The 20351-nt window shown below is 40.4% G+C and overlaps 1 protein-coding gene across 1 annotated transcript; it reads right to left on the minus strand.

Annotated features, from left to right (window-relative positions):
• Nucleotides 1–2239: 2239 nt before the first annotated feature.
• LOC110677088 (zinc finger protein 583-like) lies at nt 2240–4314 on the minus strand. The gene is made up of 5 exons (XM_021847752.1): nt 4041–4314; nt 3653–3978; nt 2817–3314; nt 2547–2753; nt 2240–2484 (listed from the first exon to the last, which is right to left on the minus strand). Exons 1-5 carry the CDS (start codon nt 4185–4187, stop codon nt 2394–2396), a joined length of 1269 nt encoding a protein of 422 aa, XP_021703444.1. The 5' UTR covers nt 4188–4314; the 3' UTR covers nt 2240–2393.
• Nucleotides 4315–20351: the final 16037 nt, after the last annotated feature.

A 20351-nucleotide genomic window follows, 5' to 3' on the forward strand; every position in this document is an offset into this window, starting at 1 on the left:
CCGTTTGGATGAGGACATAAAGGCTGCGTTTGTGCTTGCAAGTTTACCATCTTCTTATGAGGCTACTGTGTCAGCAATACAAGGACGAATGGAAGTATTTACCATCAATTTTGTGAAAGCCAAACTTTTGGATGAATTCGAGCGAAGGCGAGAAAACAATTCTTTGGAGGAGCAAAAGGCGATGTTCACAAGGAATGCACGGAAGGTTAGAGAAGATACTGAAGGTACCCGAGTATGTTATGCCTGCGGGAGTCCGAATCATTTTATGAGAAATTGTGAACTGCTTCGGAGAGTTCGAAGTGAAGCATCCACAAACAGCAGCGGAAAGAATGCACATACGGCAAAATCAGCTACTGGTGAGCCTGGAGGGCACATCTGTTTCGCAACCGTTCAAGACGCGTCGGATCAAGGGTGGTATCTGGACTCTGGGGCATCAAAACACATGACTGGATCTGCTGAAAACTTGGATTGGAGCGATCGTATCAAAGAAGAAGCAATAATACTGGCAGATGGAAAAATCTTATCATCCAGACGAATGGGAACAAAAGGCATCAGAGCTAGTAATGGAAGAGGAGAAACGGTGGAAATTTCGTTAAAGGATGTGATTGTAGTGGATGGATTAACAATAAACTTGATTTCGGTGCAAGTTATTACGAGAATGGGATATACTGTAAACTTTGATGGACATAGTTGTTGTATTTCGAAGGATGGTATGACAATTGCTGTTGGAGTGAAGGATGGCCATTACTACAGATTGAATTGCTGAATGGTGTTCTGAAACAGGAGGAGCACAATCGTTTCCTTGAGGAGGAGTGTTGAGAGATGATCAAGAAACGCTAGTGTTGTTTTCGTGCAGTGTGTTTCGCACGTTCGAATGTTTTTTTATGTGAGAAGTCCTTCGAGATATGTTTTTTCATTGTTGTTTTTGTGACTGATCTGAAGAGCAGACTTAAATAAAGTAGATTGTTTTAGGCAGAAACTGTTTAATTACTACCGTGACTAGCCAACACTTTTCAGTCAACGTCTTCCTTTTAATTGGCTGCCCGAAGTAGACATATTAATATTGTAATGTTTAGCAACATCTTTTAGAGAAGTTCCATGATTTCTAATAGCTTTTAACGTATGAGTATAGTGTTTCTTGAATTATCAGCACGTTATGTTTTTCTATGATAATTGCGAATCATGTTTACTTATGGCTACTTAAAGAGAAAACTCAAATTCAATCTTTAATGATAAATTTTTCACTTGCCCCACCTGATAAGAAAATTGACGGTGTTTAAATTTAGTTATTTTTAGGTCTACGTCGAATTAATTCTAAAACTTTTTTTATTGCAGTTTGAAACTGTCACAGAGGACAACTAAGAAGTGGTACAGGAAATTATTTTCCGCAACTTTTTTCCACTGAAAATATTAAAATAAGATTGCACGTCGCCAACTTGTTACGGAGTGATAATTGACAGGTTAACAATTTTTCGCTCTATTATGCAAAAATGGCTGAAAAATCTCAGAAATCTCTTACCTATCGTAATGTTCTCAATGGCCTCGAAGGTTTACGCATGAGTTTAAAACGTTAATTCACATATTCAGTAAAATATATCAATTGTTTTCACTTACCCCATTTACCCACTTACCCCGCGGTACCTTACCCCTGTTTATTTTTCGCATATTTTCAGGACGACAAGTTACTATTAAGAGTAACTCCCGTTGACTAATAGTGCGACGTACCCCAATCTGGTATGATTCTTAAAATGAATTCAACTACCTTATTGGGATTTCCTTGCCAAATTTCAAAAGGACTCAGTATGCCCTTGTTGAAATACTGTCTTCTTTGCGCAAATAGTGCTGAGCATTCACAAAGCAAAGCAAGTTTTATGTTCTAAAACTTGAAACCTCTCTAACTTGAAATATGGAATATCGAGTTTTGGAGAGTTGACTGTTGATGTCAAAGTCGGTAGGAGAAATACTGGCAACTCTCTATAACTCGCTATTCCATATTTCGTTATCGAGGTACAGAACCATAATAAAAGTTGGTTTTCATGGCTACTTTCGGCGATCCCTTGAACCGCATTTGCATTGATTTAGTGTTCTACAATTCGATATCTCTCAAATTTTCCCTCTCGATAATCCCTCCCAAAGATCGTTTCAATTTCGAGTTTAAAAGAGTTTACTGTACCTAGCACGTATTTTTTTTTTTCAAGGGACCGGAAATTCCGCCATAGAGAGAATTTGTTTCTAGATGTCGTTAAAGTGGACATTTACTTTAGCGCAATACATAGTACACAGTATGGCCTTCATATCATGTTACATGAGTGTTGTTAGTTTCATATGTCTAACTAGTTAGCATATTATCGAACCGCCAATAAAAGATGTTTCCATTAACCTGTTCCTCGGTTTTATTTTAGTTTTATTGCTGTATCCTTTTGGAAATCTTCTTTGCTCTCGCGTCTTCGACTGTGACTTCGTAAATGCTTTGCCAAGCGACACCTGAAATGAGAAAAAAAAAACCTTACCCAACTGAATGACATCATTCGGGAATCGATACTCACGCCAACGTGAACTGGAAACCGCAGATGTGACACTCGTGCGTTTTCGGTCCATGCCTGTATCGCTTATGGTGCGCTAGTGCTTTCTGGGCTTTGAATGTCTTCTGACACAAATCGCACTGGAATGGTCTGGAATTGCCCTGTTCTGTATCAAGTCGTTGGCGTTCTTGAATTGATTCGTGCGTTCGGATGTGCTGTTCCATATGGTGCCTGTAATTGTCAAGATATCGTTAATTCAACATATGATACAATACCATTTCTTGTCTTGCATACCGAAATCCAAACGGCCTTCCACAAATAGGACACTCGTGTTGCTTTGTGCCGTGTGTGTACTGTTTGTGGAATCCTAGTCTACATTTGAGCCTAAACGACTTTGGGCATAAATCGCACTTGAACAACTTTTCAACGCTTTTTCCCTTAGTTGAAATTGTATCTTTTGGCGCGTCACTCGGTGTTACTTCATCGGAATCTGAACGATTTTCTACTTTCATTTCCTCTATGTCAATCATATCCTCAAGGTCTTCCACTAGTCTGCCTTCAGTATGGATTTCTTGGTGATCTAGATGAGCTACATCAGTTGAATCATTATCAGGTGGCTCTAGTTTTACAGCATTTGGTTGCAGTACAGGTAACCGAGGATGATAAGGTTCTTCAGCAGAGAGTTCTATATCAGCAGTTGGAATCGCTACACAGATTTTGGTCGAATCCGTTTGCTCAGACTTTTCCTCTATTTTTTCCACATGTATCTTTATATGTTTATCCAAATGTTCACTGAAATTTATATAAGATATGTAATTACAGTCAACTCTCCATAACTCGATATTGAAGGTATACTCGAGTTATGGAACACAAATTCTCGATTTCGATTAATAGTTATGCAATTACTAAAATTGTCGTCATGAAAGAGTTACGATAATTAAGTAGGATAATATGCAGCAGAATTGCAAAAGTTAGTTTTCGTAGCCATGAAAATCCTATGATCCCTTGAACCACAAATGTGAATTCTGATTTTGTGTTTTATAGCTCGTTAAATATCTCCCTAACTCGAAAGTACCTTCTAATACCGAGTCATATAGAGTTGAGTGTATAATATATTTTAGGCTTCTCACCGTCTAACAAACGACTTCCCACATTGTATGCATTTGTGCTTCTTCGGCCGATGAATTCTGTTGTGATTAAACAGTTGCTTATTGGTCTTGAACACCTTATAGCACACTTCACACTGGACTGGTAGATCGCTTTGCTCGACTTTGCTCATGACCGGGTCTTTCACAGGTTGTTCGCCAGTATGTTCCGTTTCAATGCCACTAGTGCGATTCATGGATAGCAGAATACCCTGTACATCTTGACAACGACTCCGAAATTGATGAAATTCAGTCAACCGAGTTCGACAGATAGCGCATATTAGTTTGCTCATGTTATCCTCAACAGACACCTGATAAAAAATATTTTTGAAAATCGTTCAATATGTTGGTACCATTCGAGTGCTATATTCACCATGATCGAGAGATAGTCCTCTATCCATTGATGTAGCCCATATTCCTTATACATATCACTCAGTGATTCTTTACTCATGCACAGACGACAAATCTGAGATGAGTTGTTGAAAATGTTGCCTTTAGTTTCAATGGTAAATTTTGCCATATTCTTCGAGTTGTAATTTGTTATCACATCTGATTTGTATCCAACTTGTTTATCGTCCTATTAATTTTCTTTCGATATCTCACAGAACACAGCTGTTTCTTATAAACAAGATGCTTCAGTTGTATATGTGCAATAGGCCAGGAGAAGTGGATGAACTTGTCATTCATTTTTCTGTCAAATCTCATACAAAATCTACTTTTTCTTTGACATAAATTCACTCTAGGTGAACCATTTCCCCTGGCCTATGCCGGCTCTCAAGATGAACCGTCTCGTTCATTTTGCTATAAATATCTATGTCGACTCGTGAAGCGATTTTTTTGCTGTGTACAGATTACCCGAGCAGGAATGAGAACAAAATAAAGTAAGATTTGGATTGCTAATTTCCCAGAATTACTATTAATGGCTTCTTATTTATCCATACAGGCAATCCATGAATCGATATTTGAAGGAACCATCGACTCATGGAACGGAAATGCTTTGAAAAGCTGATCATCATAATAACGATGTTCGTGCATCGTACCTTCGTGCTTTACGTACACGAATTCTCTCTGCTCTTGGAAGTTTTTTAAACTACACTACCTGAAAAACAGTACTTCTCACTCTCTCAGTGCTACAAAAACAGTGCTTTTCTGTACTCAAAAAAAAAGCGGTACTTTTCAGTGCTACTAAAACATTACATTTCAGTACTTTTTTTCCTACTATTGATCCCTGTACGATCCTTGTTTGGACCCGCTTTCGATTTTTCGTTGGACCCGTTAGTTAAAGCTAGCAATTGTAATCCTTCTTGGACACCGTCTTGGGAAAAAAAACCTCTCGAATGTCACGTCATCTTTCGTTTATCCACTAAAGAAGGTTGCAACTACAAACTTTCTTCAAAGGGTAAAATGGGTAATGTTGATAATTGCATCGAAATGACCAATCAGTTGGATGCTCTAGACAAATTTTTCGAACACCAAATCGAAGCAGTCTCTAGCCCAGGCTCTTTGATTCAAGTGAGGAAGCAAAGAGTGCCGCCTATCGTGGTCAGTTGTTCCGAATTTGCGGGATGTACGCACTCAATCTGTTCGGTAAATATAACTGGGTTTTTGAACTACCGAAAAAGTCAGTGAACTAAAAAAAATGTCAGAAATAGAAAATCATAGATTCTTCGCTGAAATTTTGCAGAGAGCTTTCTTTTTATATCATATATCGATAAAAAATAAAACATGGTGAAATTTGCTTTTCAATTACGCGTGGCAACAGTTTTCATTTTACTGACTTTTTCGGTAGTTCCAAAACCCAGTAAAATTTTACCGACCCCAGTAATTTAATCTAAGTGTGTAGGCGGGAGATGATTCCAGTATGGGAGTCAAGGTCTCCTTCCAAATCACAAAGACAAAACTGTTTGTTCAAAGTCGTCTTGAAAGGTCTCTCAAGTGACTTTAAGTCACCTGAAGAGATCCAATATGGAATAAATAATTTACTTGGAACCCCAGTCCAAGTAATCATTATGAAAAAGAGAACCCTGGTATTATTCGGAAGGGACTTTCTCAAGAATAATATTAGTTCACTTTATCAAAAGTAATCTGAATAATATTGATGCATTAGAAAAAGCAAAACTTATGTTCGATGTCTGTGTGACATGGGAACATTTCCAGACAACTGGAGCTAATTTCCAGAACTCCACTCAGTGCCGTCGGTGCCAAAAGTGGGGTCATGGAACAAAACATTACCGCATGAATGCTAAATGCATGATTTGCTGAGGTTCTTCTCACGCTAGACGTCTGTCCTGTGAACGTGTAGCCTAGTGCCAGGCTACGAACGGTAATGTCCGTTACGATAACGGTCGTTTCCGGAATTCCCTTGGTAAAGTATCGAACAATGCTCATTTTTCAGTTAACGATCGCTTGATTAAGAATCATACCCAACAGGAAGATTATAATCATGCTCATTCGCAAACTAATTTTATTCCAACGTTAGGGTGCCGTGCCGGTATCAATGGTAGTAATGTACCAGTAGAATGGACTATGGAATAAAACGAACATTTTTCGATAAAATTGACATGTGCTATTTTTGGTGGATAGATCGTCTCTAGTTTAGTCGATTTGCCAAATTTCAGCTCTTTAATTTATCAAAAAGTCATATAAATAATTAAGTTTATGCAAAAAATTTGCTCCCTTGCACCAGTAGTTTCCGTTGTGTTCCAGTAGTGGATCAACTGGTGGAAGTAGATTTTAAAATGGATGTGTAAAAATGAATAACAGTTCCAGAGATGATCTTTATGCTTCATTCGAATGATATTAGTTGAAGTTCCGAGGGAAAAATGTTAAACCTGTGTAGAAATTTAGCATTTTGTTTGAAATTCCTTGTATCATTCCCGAAAGTCTACTACTGGAGCACTAGCGCAACTACTGGAACACGTGTACCAATAGTGGCTCAAGCGATTTTATGTTAAAAAATAGTTTTATCACTCTCTTTGTATTTTCCCATATAGTAGAGGTTAGAATCTTTCTGTTGACGCCAAAAGATCTCTGTTAAGGCTTTTCGTTATGTTGTTATGATTTTTTATAGCTTAGGTAGTCCACTAATGGCACCGGCACCCTATAGCTCCGATCGTTTGAATATTTTTTATTTCGAATGGATCTACCCAAGGAAAATCCTATGCCGATATCGTAGCAGGTAATTTGAATTCGTCTCCTTTTCATACTACGAGTAACAGTTCTAATTATTTCAAATCAAATGAATCCTGTCGCAACAGGAAACTTCTACTCTGCCTCTTCGTCTACCGAAAATTCTAATGGGAAATCATCAGATAGGGTCAGTGTTCCCTTAGTGGACAGTCCCCTATAGTCGCACTAGTGGCTTTTTACGGCCGTTTTGCTATAAATCCTTTCAAAATATTTTTTGACATTGAGGTCAGGAGCTCTTTATCTAAGTACCATTGATACATAGCTGGATTTTGTTCAAAAAATGATCGAAATAATTAGTTTTGCTTAAAATTTGAGCTCCTTTGCGCCTATAGTTAACTTATTGTTCCTATAGTAGCAGTACTGAGAGAAACTATTTTTTATTATACGAAGTAATTAATGAATTAAGAACTTTGTTTACATCAAACGAAAGCTTTTGATCCACACTTTGAAGAAAAGATATAGAAGCTTTGTAAAAATACGCTTTTGATTAGTATTTTACCAACGCCGTGATGCTAGTGCTACTATAGGAACAAAAACTAGAAATAGTACTGCTATAGGCACATGTATTCCTATAGTGGCACAAGCGATAATAAATACAAACATATGAGTTTTCGTAGTTTTCATATTTTTCCCTCAAAACCAAGACAAAAAGCATTCAGATGATGTAAAAATAATGACGCTAGCGTTATTTTTCGATTTTATATGAATATTTGTTCTTAGCTATGTGGCTATTGGTACATCGACCCTAGTGTACCCACTTCAAGTGATATGTCTGCCTTTGATTTTAATTTTCTAACTGAACAATTGAATCAAATGATTGATGCAATGTTCAAAGCCACCCTATGCCTGACGCAGTCTAAGTTGGTGTAAAATTTACTAATCAATTTGTTATTGGATTATGTTTTGCTAATGGATCTAATAAAACCTATTTTAAACCTGGATCCAAACTAAAAAAGATCCTTACTTTTTTGTTTATCGTAATGATCGACTTGATAGCCCTATGTGGGGGAGTTGCAATCATCATTCATAGGCGCATAAAACATCAACTGTTTTCGTCATTTGAAACTAAAGTTTTTGAAACTTTAGGTGTTTCTGTTGAAACACAGCTTGGTAAATATACTTTCATAGCTGCCTATTTGCTTTTTCAATGCTCTGGACAGAAAGTTAATTTGCTCCAAACTAACTTGCAAAAATTGACTCAGAATAAGTCAATTTTTTTGTCATTGGTGACTTTAATGCCAAACATTATCAAAGTAATTCCAACCGCAGAATTTTGTGTGATAAGTGCTTTTCAGGATATTTCTCAATTCAATACCCTGATAGCCCTACATGTTTTTCCTCTTCTAGAAATCTATCTACGATTGATTTGGTCTTAACCGACTCTTTGTCAAATGGACTTTGAAGTCATCTTTGTAGCCAATTAGTTACTCATGCTGATTTTGATTCTGATCATGTACCTGTTACATTTCAAATATCCCATGAAGCAATTCTCAATTCTATCAGCTCCACTTTCAATTATTTTCGAGCCGACTGGAATATATATGAAACATATATTGACTCTAATCTTGATTCTACATCCTCGTCAAGAAACTTCCAGTAGCTTATCATTCTTAGTTGATATATTTAACAAATGTTTTCAGTTGGCATATTTTCCTGACAAATGGTTGTACCAATTTCAAAACCAGACAAAAATCCTGCAGAAGCTTCTAGCTATCGTTCAATCAGCTTTCGGCAGGACTGGTAGAGAGTCACTTTTTAGTGACTTGGTCACTTTTTTAGGGCAGTCACTTTAAAGTCTTTTTTTTTAACTCATTTTAACTAAAGTCACTTGTTTTGTCAAAAGGTCACTTTTTTCAACTGTTTTGAGCTAAAATGGTGGGAAAAAAAAATTAAGATACACATTACTTGAAGGGGTAATTTTCTCCATGAATCAGAGATATTCTGAATAAAATCACAACAAACTTCTAAACTTTCAAAAAGTTGGAAGTTGTTAGTGATTCCGATGAAATAATATATTAAATATTGTGGTATCGGGAAAGATAGCAGTACAACCGATACAATCAGGTAGACAATCGTCATCAGGTGATGATTGTCTACCTGTTTGTATCGTTTCATGCAGCATTGTTGCTGGCTGCATTTTCCGGTACCACAACACTTTCTTCGATTCTGATCTTCTAAGTTCCCCATTTTTACCTCATATATTGTCGCACCGCCACCAAACCGGATCGCGCCAGTGAGACTCGCGACGCGCCTCAACTCGCCCCATTTTGAAATAAGTTTTTTAGTGTGGCGCTGCATTCTTACGATTTTTATTAACACAGCGCACTATTCAAATATTAGCTGCGATGCACGGTGCCCGAGAAAAAAATAATTATAAATAAATGTTGGTCTTGATTTCTACCGGATACATAATACATTCTATTGCAACTGCTTGTGCTTTGGAACGGTATAAAGCTTGTACATTAGAATGATGCAAATTTTGAAGTTTTTGCTCCCCTATGCTTAAACGGATAATTGACACCGTTGATGGAAAATCATTCTCTCAAAATTTGAAGCGATTTGGAATAAATTTGGTTGTGCACACGCCATTTGAAGTTTATATGGAAATTACTATGGAAAAGTCGTCTATCTGCTCGCCATGAAATTATATGAAAAAGTGAACACACTCTTCCGATGTAAAATCTTCCCAGCTACAACTTTGCCGTAGACCACATTTTGTTGGGACGCAAGGAAAATTTGTTATTCTTGATTTCAAAGTCTAAACCATGCTGAGATGATCAATTCAATTACTTTCAGAGCAACACTGCTTTTTTGCTGTAGAACATAGTAGCCTGGATTACTTTGATCTATTCTTCCCGCCAGGAGCACCACTGCACTATGGTCCAGGAATCAGTTTTATGCGGAAAGATGCATTTTGAGCGTTAGAATGAAACTTTTGTTCCACAAAGTTGTTTGTATTAGTTAAGCCCTTTGTTTGGTGTTATTGAAAATTAGGATGGACCACATTTTCATAGAAATTGTGTAACTAACTTTCTTATTTGTAGAAATTATATTATACATGCTTCAGCAAAGTTATAGACTATTCAATTTCAAGCAACTTTACCAAAAAAAGTTTTTTTGTATCTTTTAAATTGACCGATTTAGAGCATTTTTCCTGCAGTGACATAGGGTGGTGCGAACAAAACTGGTTTTCTGGCTCTAGAGTTTTCAATTCAAATTTCTCATCAAAGATAGACTACTTTTAGAGCTTTGAAAAATGCGTAATTTGGTGAGTGAAGAAACTCACTATCTCCTTCCGTTTAGGACTTATTTTTGTTTTTCTCTCAAAAACATGCCTACTTTGATTGTGAATATCTCTGATTGGGGCAAACATAAAAAATATCTTTTGACGGCATTCAAAAGACAAAATAAAATTGTATATTATATCAAAAAATTACAGATGTGTTATTTTTGTAACTCTAAAAAAATGCCTTGAAAAACAAAGGATTTTAAGCAGAAAAACTTTAATAACTTTTGAACTAAAATAGATATCATCAATATTTTTGCATGAAAATTTGCGTTTTGTTAAGTTCTTAAAGTCGTTCATAGACCGCTTTGACGATAAATCTTAAATAAGAAAGATAGGGCTCTAAAACTATTTTGAAGATTCTCATAGTATGTATTTCTTTTTTTTTTGCATTTTGAGCATGAAAATGAAATTTTAGACAAAAATGATCTTCTACAAAATTGTTTCTAAAAATGTAAGCTTTCATACTGTGTCATTTGAAACTAGAGTGGTCCACAATATCACACATATCATATAATCAACTTTTTTATTTGCAAAAATACTGGTATATGCTCTTAGGCAAAGCGGTAGAACTTGAAATTTTGATCAACTTTGCCAAAAAAAGTTTTTCTTTAGCTCAAAATTTCACCAATCTAGAGACAGTGCATCGAGAACGCCCGAGAAGTCGTCAGTTTTTTCCCTCTCGGGTGACGCGTTCTTTTCTGCCGGGCAGTGCGTCGAGAAAGCCCGAGAAATCGTCATTATTTTTCCCTCTCGAGTGACGCGTTCTTTTCTGCCGGGCAGTGCGTCGAGAAAGTCCGAGAAGTCGTCAGTTTTTTTCCCTCTCGGATGACGCGTTCTTTTCGGCCGGGCAGTGCGTCGAGAAAGTCCGAGAAGTCGTCAGTTTTTTCCCTCTCGGGTGACGCGTTCTTTTCTGCCGGGCAGTGCGTCGAGAAAGTCCGAGAAGTCGTCAGTTTTTTTTCCTCTCAGGTGACGCGTTTTTTTCTGAGTGCTTTTATATGGCCGAGCACACGAGTGAAGCTGAAAGTGGATTGTGGCTGCTCAATCAAGGATGAAGGATCAATCGGTGAGCTCGTTTCATGCTTTTTTTTTCAAGTCTATAAAATATGTATGACCGCACATTTAATCGTTACATAAATATGATTTTTCAACAAACTATGAATGGTTCGTCACTGTAAGTGTCGGCATAAACTCTTGTTCATAACTTTATTGTTTTATATTTTTTGTATTAAATCACTTACCTTTATTTTTATACATGAAAAAAAAGGCTTTGAATGGTTTGGTCTGTGCTAGAAGTGTAGACTTGCAAAACGTTCATTTTATTCAAAAAACTTTGAATGGTTCGCCACTGTAAGTGTCGGCATAAGAATATTATGTGATGGTCTAGCCAATCGATATTTTTTTTTTCAATTTGAGTAAAATATCCTATAGGAATGTTGCTTTTAGCTATTTGTTCAACAAACTTTGAATGGTTCGTCACTTCAAGTAACGGCATTATTTTCTCATACTTGAAAATTTTTCATGTCAATCGAAAATTTTATATTTCTAAGTATGTTTATATCTCACAAATAATCGTTTATCATGGTCTAATCGCTTATCAAAGTGAATCCTGTGACCCAACGATCCTCCCCATTAACAAACATCCCTCCCAGTAATCTTTGTGGAGATGCAGAGGCAAACACGGTCTCCAAATAGCAAAGGTTACACACTAACATTCCTTCCCCCAATCCCACCTGACTGCAAGGACGTGGCCGGCGCCGTTATTGACCCTGTATAAATAGAGGCACTGAATTATGCACAATGAAGAAGATTATGGCCAATCCCAGCCGAACTACTAGTTGATTCTTTGTGCATTTTCACTGACTTCGGTCAATCACGGAATAGCAACCATTGATATGTGTAGTCAGTCTAAGCTAAGCTAAGCTAAGCTAAGCTCAAAATTTCACCAATCTAGAGCATTTTTTCCTAATCATCGCAGGGTAGTCCAACAAAAATAAGTTTTTCAACTCTATTTTTTTAATTATTATTTTCTCGTCAAAGTCGACGACTTTTAGAACTTAACAAAACGCAAATTTTCATGCAAAAAGATTGTTGATATCTATTTTAGTTCAAAAGTTATTAAAGTTTTTGTGATAAAAAATATTTGACTTTCACGACATTTTATTAGAGTTACAAAAATAACACATCTGTAAATTTTTGATATAATATACAATTTTATTTTGTCTTTTGAACGCCGTGAAAAGATATTTTTTATGTTTGCCCCAATCAGAGATATTCACAATCAATATAGGCATGTTTTTGAGAGAAAAACAACAATAACTCCTAAACGGAAGGAGATAGTGAGTTTCTTCACTCACCAAATTACACTCTATAAGTGTTTCATAGACTACTTTGATGAGAAATTTGAATTGAAAACTCTAGAGCCAGAAAACCAGTTTTGTTCGGACCACCCTATGTCACCGTAGGAAAAATGCTCTAAATCGGTCAATTTAAGAGATACAAAAAAACTTTTTTTGGCAAAGTTGCTTGAAATTGAATGGTCTACAACTTTGCTGAAGCATGTATAATATAATTTCTACAAATAAGAAAGTTAGTTACACAATTTCTATGAAAATGTGGTCCACCCTAATTTTCAATAACACCAAACAAAGGGCTTAACTAATACAAACAACTTTGTAGAAGACCGTTTTTGTCTAATGTTTCATTATAAAGCTCAAAATGCATCTTTCCGCGTAAAACTGATTCCTGGACCATAGTGCACTGCCCAACTAACAATTCAGAGCCACAAACAAGCATGCATGTTTAATTATTGTTCGATAATGGTAATGACAGCTGAATAAAAATGTTGCTCTATAAAGAGCTGAGAAGGTGCTTTTTTAACACAAACTCAGGTCAATGTTCAACGTTATGCATTAGAATGAACAAAAGTTGAATCGCCACTTATTAAACGTTTCCAAAGATTCTCATTCGACTAGTCAATATTGTTTTACTAATGAGCTGAACAAGACATGTTTCCCCCAATTAAAAAGCTAATATTCCACTAAACAAATGTATATGTATAAAAGGATATTCAGAAGACGAACTAACGTTTTACTTGCATCGCACTTCAGCTATTTCCACATGTTTAACATAAGCATGAATAAGAGCTGAATAAGTATCTTATAAAATCCTAATTCAGCTTCGGTATATTATAAGAACAGTTGATCCAATAGAGGCCAAAATGACGATTAACAAACACATTGTTCAGTAATAAATAAGCCTTGTAAAAGCGATCACACTATAGCTAAATTTCATAAAATGGACAAAATATCCGAAATGCGTGTTGAGTTCCGAAGGCATTTCAAAGCTTATAACTTATGCATTCTCAAAACTTTTTGAATAGTCGTTCAGAAAATAAACAGGGTCAGCCTCCAGAAATGTAGGATTATTTTGAAAAACAAACATTTGAGCTAAGTATTCCTAGTAGGAGCGAAGTACTGACAAACAAAGCGTGATATTGACTTGATTGACATAAAAGATCTGAAGACAACATCAAAATTTTGTTTGATTTTTGTATGTAGTTAGTTTTAGATATCGTTTCCAGATCTTTTACATATTATATCTCTCAGGTTATTATGACTTTCTGCTATCTATATTATAATTAGCTATTGCTAAGCTCAACTGAATAGTGCGATCTAAGAAAAATGATTTACTTGGCCATTTCTGGAAAAAATCCCACTCGTGAAGATATTCGAACATTTTTCTATTCAGGCGCATAGTCTTCAGAACACTTCAAATGATTTAAATATATTCATAATAGGTTTATGAAAAATACAAATCAATAATATAATTAATAAATACAAATATAATTTATAAAATAAATGAATTTCAATTTAAGTTAATGAATCATTAAAATTGAAGTTTTGAACAAACTAAAAATTATTATGAAATTAGACTAAGGTGAAGATGCATCGAAGCCAAACCTCAAATTTTCAAGAATATAAATCTAGAGAACTAAACATCCGTTCAAGCAGAAAACTTAATCGATTGGCCACCACCAGCATGTGACCAATCGATTAGGTTTTCAGCTCGAACCGCTGCGTAGTCTGGTTCTCTAGATTTGTGCTCTTGAAAATTTGAGGTTTGGCTTCGATGCATATTCACCTTAGGCGGCGTCCATTTATTACGTAACGCTAAATTTGGAAATGTTAGTTTGAATTTCGGCTTGACATTATAGCTTTAAATTGTTTATCACTTACCATTGGAACAATCTCCTCCTACTTATCATACCTACACCTAAACCGAAAATGTTAAAAATATATGTTGAAGAAAAATTTTAAAATGAAAAACTGCTATTTTTTCGAAAAATTTCACCTAGTGTCTCACTTTTCGGCAGGGGCTTAGAAAATTTTGAAATTTTGTGTTTACAAAATTGAGCATATTTGTAGTTCTGTGGAGAAAATTTCAACTCGATTGCTTGAAAGGGAACAAAACTACAGCATGTCAAAGTTGAGCATTTTGTATGAAAATCGACATGCGCTGCTATTATTCAGAACAGCACTGTATAAGAGCCTATTATTAATGTATTGCTCATACAAATCTCGCATAATCTGAGATAACGCCCTAAAAGCCATTGGTAACCACGTGTGTAGCTCGTTGTTTCTGAGCAAATGAATGAATCAACATTCAAACCAACACCACTGGCAGGTAGAGAATGACCCTTTCTTCACCATAGCTTTTTTAAATGACGTGTAACTCCATTCAAATGCTCAGAAACAACAAGCTACACACATGGTTACCGGCTTTTAGGGCGAGATCATAAGTGTTGCGACGCGTTTTGGACCAGCCTAAGAAATGAACTGGTCTAGTAGCGAGCATAACCGCAACATGACAGTTCGCATAGTTGTAGTGGTAGGCGAAGGAGAGAGATGGCGAACAAACCTGTCGATGGTAGAAAGTAAATAAAGAGCATAGGTAAATAGAAGAATCTCGCCATTGCAAATTGAAGGAAAAGCAGATTATTTGCGAAGAAAGTTTTATTTTCCAAAAACTTAGTATTTTCAAAAATTAAATAGTGTCTAAGTTGGATAAATCGACGGTTAGAGTGCAAAGGGGAATCCGTGAGTGCAACCTGAAAAAGAAAGTTGAAATGAGTGAGAAATGATATGTAACGTTTATCGTATTTTCCTGCAGGCTCGGTGAAACCAAATTGTCCACCACGAAAACCCGTGCTAAAACTGCCGTTTTTGCAAATTAGACTGTAAGTAGAATTGAAATCAGTGAATTAAGAAAAATTTCAGTATTATAGTTTCATTCATGATAAAATTTAACAGCAAAAATACCGATTGAAATCCGCTTAAACAGTTAGGGTAGTTGGACCATAGTTGGACACCAATACCACGGATCGAAAGAAATTGAACGGCAAGACGAAACCAATTTATTGTGAGTAGATGTAGATTAGATTAATAGAAATTAACTAAATGAAATTTAATAAATTTTAGTTTGAGCATTGCTGAAAACCAGTCAGCTGCTTCTGGAAAATTTTGGTTTCCCTTCGGGAACATTCTCAAAAATAAATTGACATACGATTGTGTCCTTGTGAGAAGCCAATCTTGCCCCAAATATGGCTTCCGATTCCGATTCCGTCAACCAACGCGTCCTTGATTTCACGGAAACTCCGTGCGGTATCTGCGGTCCGTCGACTCAGGACGAAGAAATGATTGGTTGTGATGGTTGTTCCGCGTGGTTTCATTCCCGTTGTGTCAATGTGGTGTCCGGAAAGTTGCCGAAAAAGTGGTTCTGCCAAAACGCAGACTGCCAGGTGAAAGCTGAGGAGTACCGGAAGCAACGAGAAGCCAGGAAGCAGCAGCGCAGCCGCAAGGAAGTCGACGAGTCGGACAAATCCAGCGTCAACTCCCGCTTAGGCGCATCTAGCGTCGAAGCAAAGGTCCGAGCGCTAGAGGAACGTCAAAAGCGGCAGTATGAGGAGATGGAAGCGGAGCTGCAGCTGCGGAAAAGAGAAAGGGAGATGCAGCGTGCCTTCGAGCGAAAGAAGATGGAGTTGGAGCTGCAGATGCGTGCCGAAGAAGAAGAGGAGCAAAGGGCTTGGCAAGCGGAAATGCTCCGAAAGAAGGCGGAACAGATCGAGCGGATGAAGGCGAACCAGGAGTCGTTCGAGAAGAAGATGGCGGCCATGGATAAACAGTTGGCGGAGTTTTCGATCCAAAAGGGGCCAACATCGGCGTCAAAACTCGGTGGCGACGGTCGTGCCAGCAAAGTCAACGAAAAGGTGTTGAAGCTGAGCAAGGAGAACGTCAAGAAGCTAGCGGCAGACGACGATGACTTGGACGAGGATAGCGAGGACGACGAAGAATCCGAAGTGTCGAGCCAATCTTCCGAATCGTCGGACGAGGAATGTCCCATTCCGCCATCTAGGCACCTCAAGCGGAAAGGCATGGAGAAGGTGGATGAAATGAGCCAAAACGGGCAGGAGCAACAGCGGACTGGACCGACCAAGGCGCAGCTAGCCGCGAGGAAGGGACTAACCTACAAACTCCCAAAATTCTCGGGCAAACCAGCGCAGTGGCCTCTGTTCTACGCCGCCTACAAAGCTTCTAACGAGGCCTGTGGTTACATGAACCACGAAAACCTTATGCGACTGCATGAAGCGCTGGAAGGCGATGCCCTCGAGCTAGTTTCCGGGCAATTACTGCTCCCTCAATCAATCCCGAGGGTCATCGAGAAGCTGCGTCGGCATTTCGGCCGCCCAGAACAACTACTCGAGAGTCTGCTGGATAAGGTGAATCGTCTGCAATCTCCGAAGGCGGATAATCTCCGGAGCTTCGTTCCATTCGGAAACACGGTGGAGCAACTCTGTAGTCATCTGGAGGCCGCGGAACTTCATCAACACCTTGTCAACCCACTGCTGATCAAGTCACTGGTCGATAAGCTGCCGGATCGCGAGAAGCGTGAGTGGATCCACTTCCGAAGAGGCCGTGGCGAAACGACGTTGCGGACGCTGACGGACTTTTTGATGGACATCGTGGCAGATGCTTGCGAGGCCAACGTTGACGTCGAATTCAAGCCGCTGCAGCAGCCGAAGGCAGTTCCCCAATCCGGGAAGAAGCTGCACAAGGAGAAGGGTGGACTATACCTCCACAACGAAGCCAGTAATCCAGCCGCTACGTCCAGCGAAGTGAAAAAGCTCAAACCGTGCAAAATGTGTCAGGGAACCAATCACCGATTGCGACACTGTGCGGACTTCAAGAAGCTGCGATACGTTAACCGGTTGAGACTGGTGACTCGAGAGAAGCTGTGCCATGTTTGCCTCAACGAGCACGACGGGCAGTGCAAATTTAGAATTCGCTGTAATGTCGGCGAATGCAGAGAACCGCACAACCCGCTGATGCACCCGGTCGAAAACACGGTCGGATTAAGTGCACACATCAGGACCAACTGCACGGTTCTATTCCGAATCGTACCGGTACAACTCCACTGCGGTGGAAAAACCGCTACGGTGCTCGCATTTCTCGACGAAGGTGCCTCCGTCACGCTGGTGGAGAAAAAGCTCGCCGATCGCCTGGGTGCTTTCGGAATACAAGAGCGACTCACCATCAGGTGGACGGGAAACGTATCGAGAGTGGAGGAAACCCGCAGAACCAGCTTGTGGATATCGAGCACAAACGCCGGTGCCAACGACAAGATGCTCCTGCACACGGTTCATACGGTTGGTAAATTGATGCTACCACGTCAGAAGCTGGACAGCGAGGAGCTCGCCGCTGAATACGGGCACATGCGAGGCTTGCCTATCGAATCCTACGACGGACAGCCGCAATTGCTCATCGGTGCGAATAACATCCATTCGTTTGCTCCGATGGAGGCAAAGATAGGCACTACAATGGAGCCAATCGCAGTCCGAACTAACCTCGGATGGACGGTGTACGGGCCGAGGCAAAGCACCACGGTTGCATCGGGCAACTTTCTTGGTTACCACCAGAGAATCACCAACGATGATCTGCACGAGCTGCTGAAAAGCCACTACGCGTTGGAAGAGTCCGTCGTGGCGATTCCGCAGGAAACAGCGGAGGAGAAACGTGCCCGGGAAATATTGGAGCGCACCACCAAACGCGTTGGCGATCGCTTTGAGACTGGATTGCTGTGGAAAACGGATGACCCACGATTCCCGGACAGTTACCCAATGGCTTTGCGGAGGATGATGCAGCTAGAGAAGCGACTCGAGAAAAACGACAAGTTGCGAGAAAACGTCTGCAGACAGATCGATGAGTACCAGCAAAAGGGGTATGCACACCTCGCCACCGCGGAAGAGCTGAACGGTACTGCCTCCGATCAGGTCTGGTACCTCCCGCTCAACGTCGTCCAAAATCCAAAGAAACCGGAAAAGGTTCGCCTCGTATGGGACGCCGCGGCTACGGTACAAGGAATTTCCCTGAACTCGCAACTGCTAGCAGGACCGGACATGCTAGTTCCGCTGGTAAAAGTTCTTGCTGGTTTCCGCGAATGGAGCATCGCTTTCGGCGGCGACTTGAAGGAAATGTTCCACCAGCTGAAGATTCGCGCCGAAGACAAACAAAAGCAGCGGTTCATTTTCCGGAAACATTCGGAGGACCCACCGAGTATCTACGTCATGGACGTAGCGACGTTCGGGTCGACGAGCTCTCCTTGCTCGGCTCAATTCGTGAAGAATCGAAACGCTGAAGAATTCGCCTCACAATACCCAGAAGCATCGGCGGCGATCATTCACCGACACTACGTCGACGACTACTTCGATAGCGTGGATACGGAGGAAGAAGCTGTCAAGCGAGCTCAGGAGGTACGACTGGTCCACCAAAAAGGAGGATTCGAGATCCGGAACTGGGTGTCGAATTCACCAGAAGTGCTGCGGAGTCTGGGAGAGGAGAAACCGGCGGCGCCGGTGCATTTCGGCCGTGACAAGCAAACGTCGAATGAGAGAGTGTTGGGAGTCATCTGGGATCCGGACATGGACCAGTTTGCCTTTTCAACGACCCACCGCCAGGAGTTATTGCCGTACCTCTATGAAGGCAAACGGCCGACGAAACGACTTGTCGCCAGCTGCGTGATGGGGTTTTTCGATCCGCTGGGACTGCTGTCGCCGTTTACCATCCACGGAAAAATCGTCATACAGTATCTGTGGCGATCCGGCTGCGATTGGGACCAAGAGATCGATCCCGACTCCTGGCAGCTGTGGAAGCGGTGGACAGCCCTGTTACCGGTAGTTGAAGCTATCCGGATTCCCCGCTGTTACATCGGTGGCGCTAAATCTGCCGATGTTGATTCGCTGGAACTCCACATCTTCACCGATGCCAGCGAACATGGATACGGATGTGTGGCATATTTGCGAGCGGTTATCAACGGAGCGGTCCACTGCAGTTTGATGATGTCTCGGGCGAAGGTGGCGCCAATAAAACGACAGTCGATTCTCCGGCTGGAACTGATGGGCGCGGTCCTGGGGGCGCGAATAAGCCAAACTGTACTCGACATGCATTCGTACCGGATTTGCCGTACTGTCTTCTGGACGGATTCCCGCACTGTTTATAGTTGGCTGCACTCCGATCAACACCGCTACAAACAATTTGTTGCCTTTCGCGTCGGCGAGATCCAAGAGCGGACAAACGTAACGGATTGGCGGTGGATACCAACGAAGCTCAACGTTGCGGACGTGCTGACGAAGTGGGGACAAGGCCCTCCACTGCAAAATGACGGCGAGTGGTTCAACGGACCATTGTTCCTGTACCGGCCGGAAGAGCAGTGGCCAACACAAGAAGCGACGATCGAAGAGACCAACGAGGAAGCGAGAGGCGTTGTATTGTTCCACGGAGTGATCGACGTCGAACCGATATCACGCTGGACGAAGTTGTTGCGGGTCACAGCCAGCGTAGTGCGCTTCATCGCCAACTGCCGGCGGAAGAAAAGAGGAGAGCCGATCATTGCTACACGTGCTACGGCAAAGCAGCGGCAGATGATCGAGGCGACAGCTGCGAATTACGCGGCGCTGCAAGCACCACTGCAGCGAGAAGAGCTTCAGCGAGCAGAAACCTTGCTCTGGCGTCAGGCACAGTGGGACAGCTTTCCCGACGAGATGAGCGCGCTCACCAACAACCTCAAGCGCCAGCCGGGCAAACCGGTGGAGAACATCAAGAAGAGTAGCCCGATCTACAAAAGTTCTCCGGTACTGGACGACGACGGAGTGCT

This window comes from Aedes aegypti, chromosome 2 (genome assembly GCF_002204515.2).
Source record: "Aedes aegypti strain LVP_AGWG chromosome 2, AaegL5.0 Primary Assembly, whole genome shotgun sequence".
NCBI lineage: Eukaryota > Metazoa > Arthropoda > Insecta > Diptera > Culicidae > Aedes > Aedes aegypti.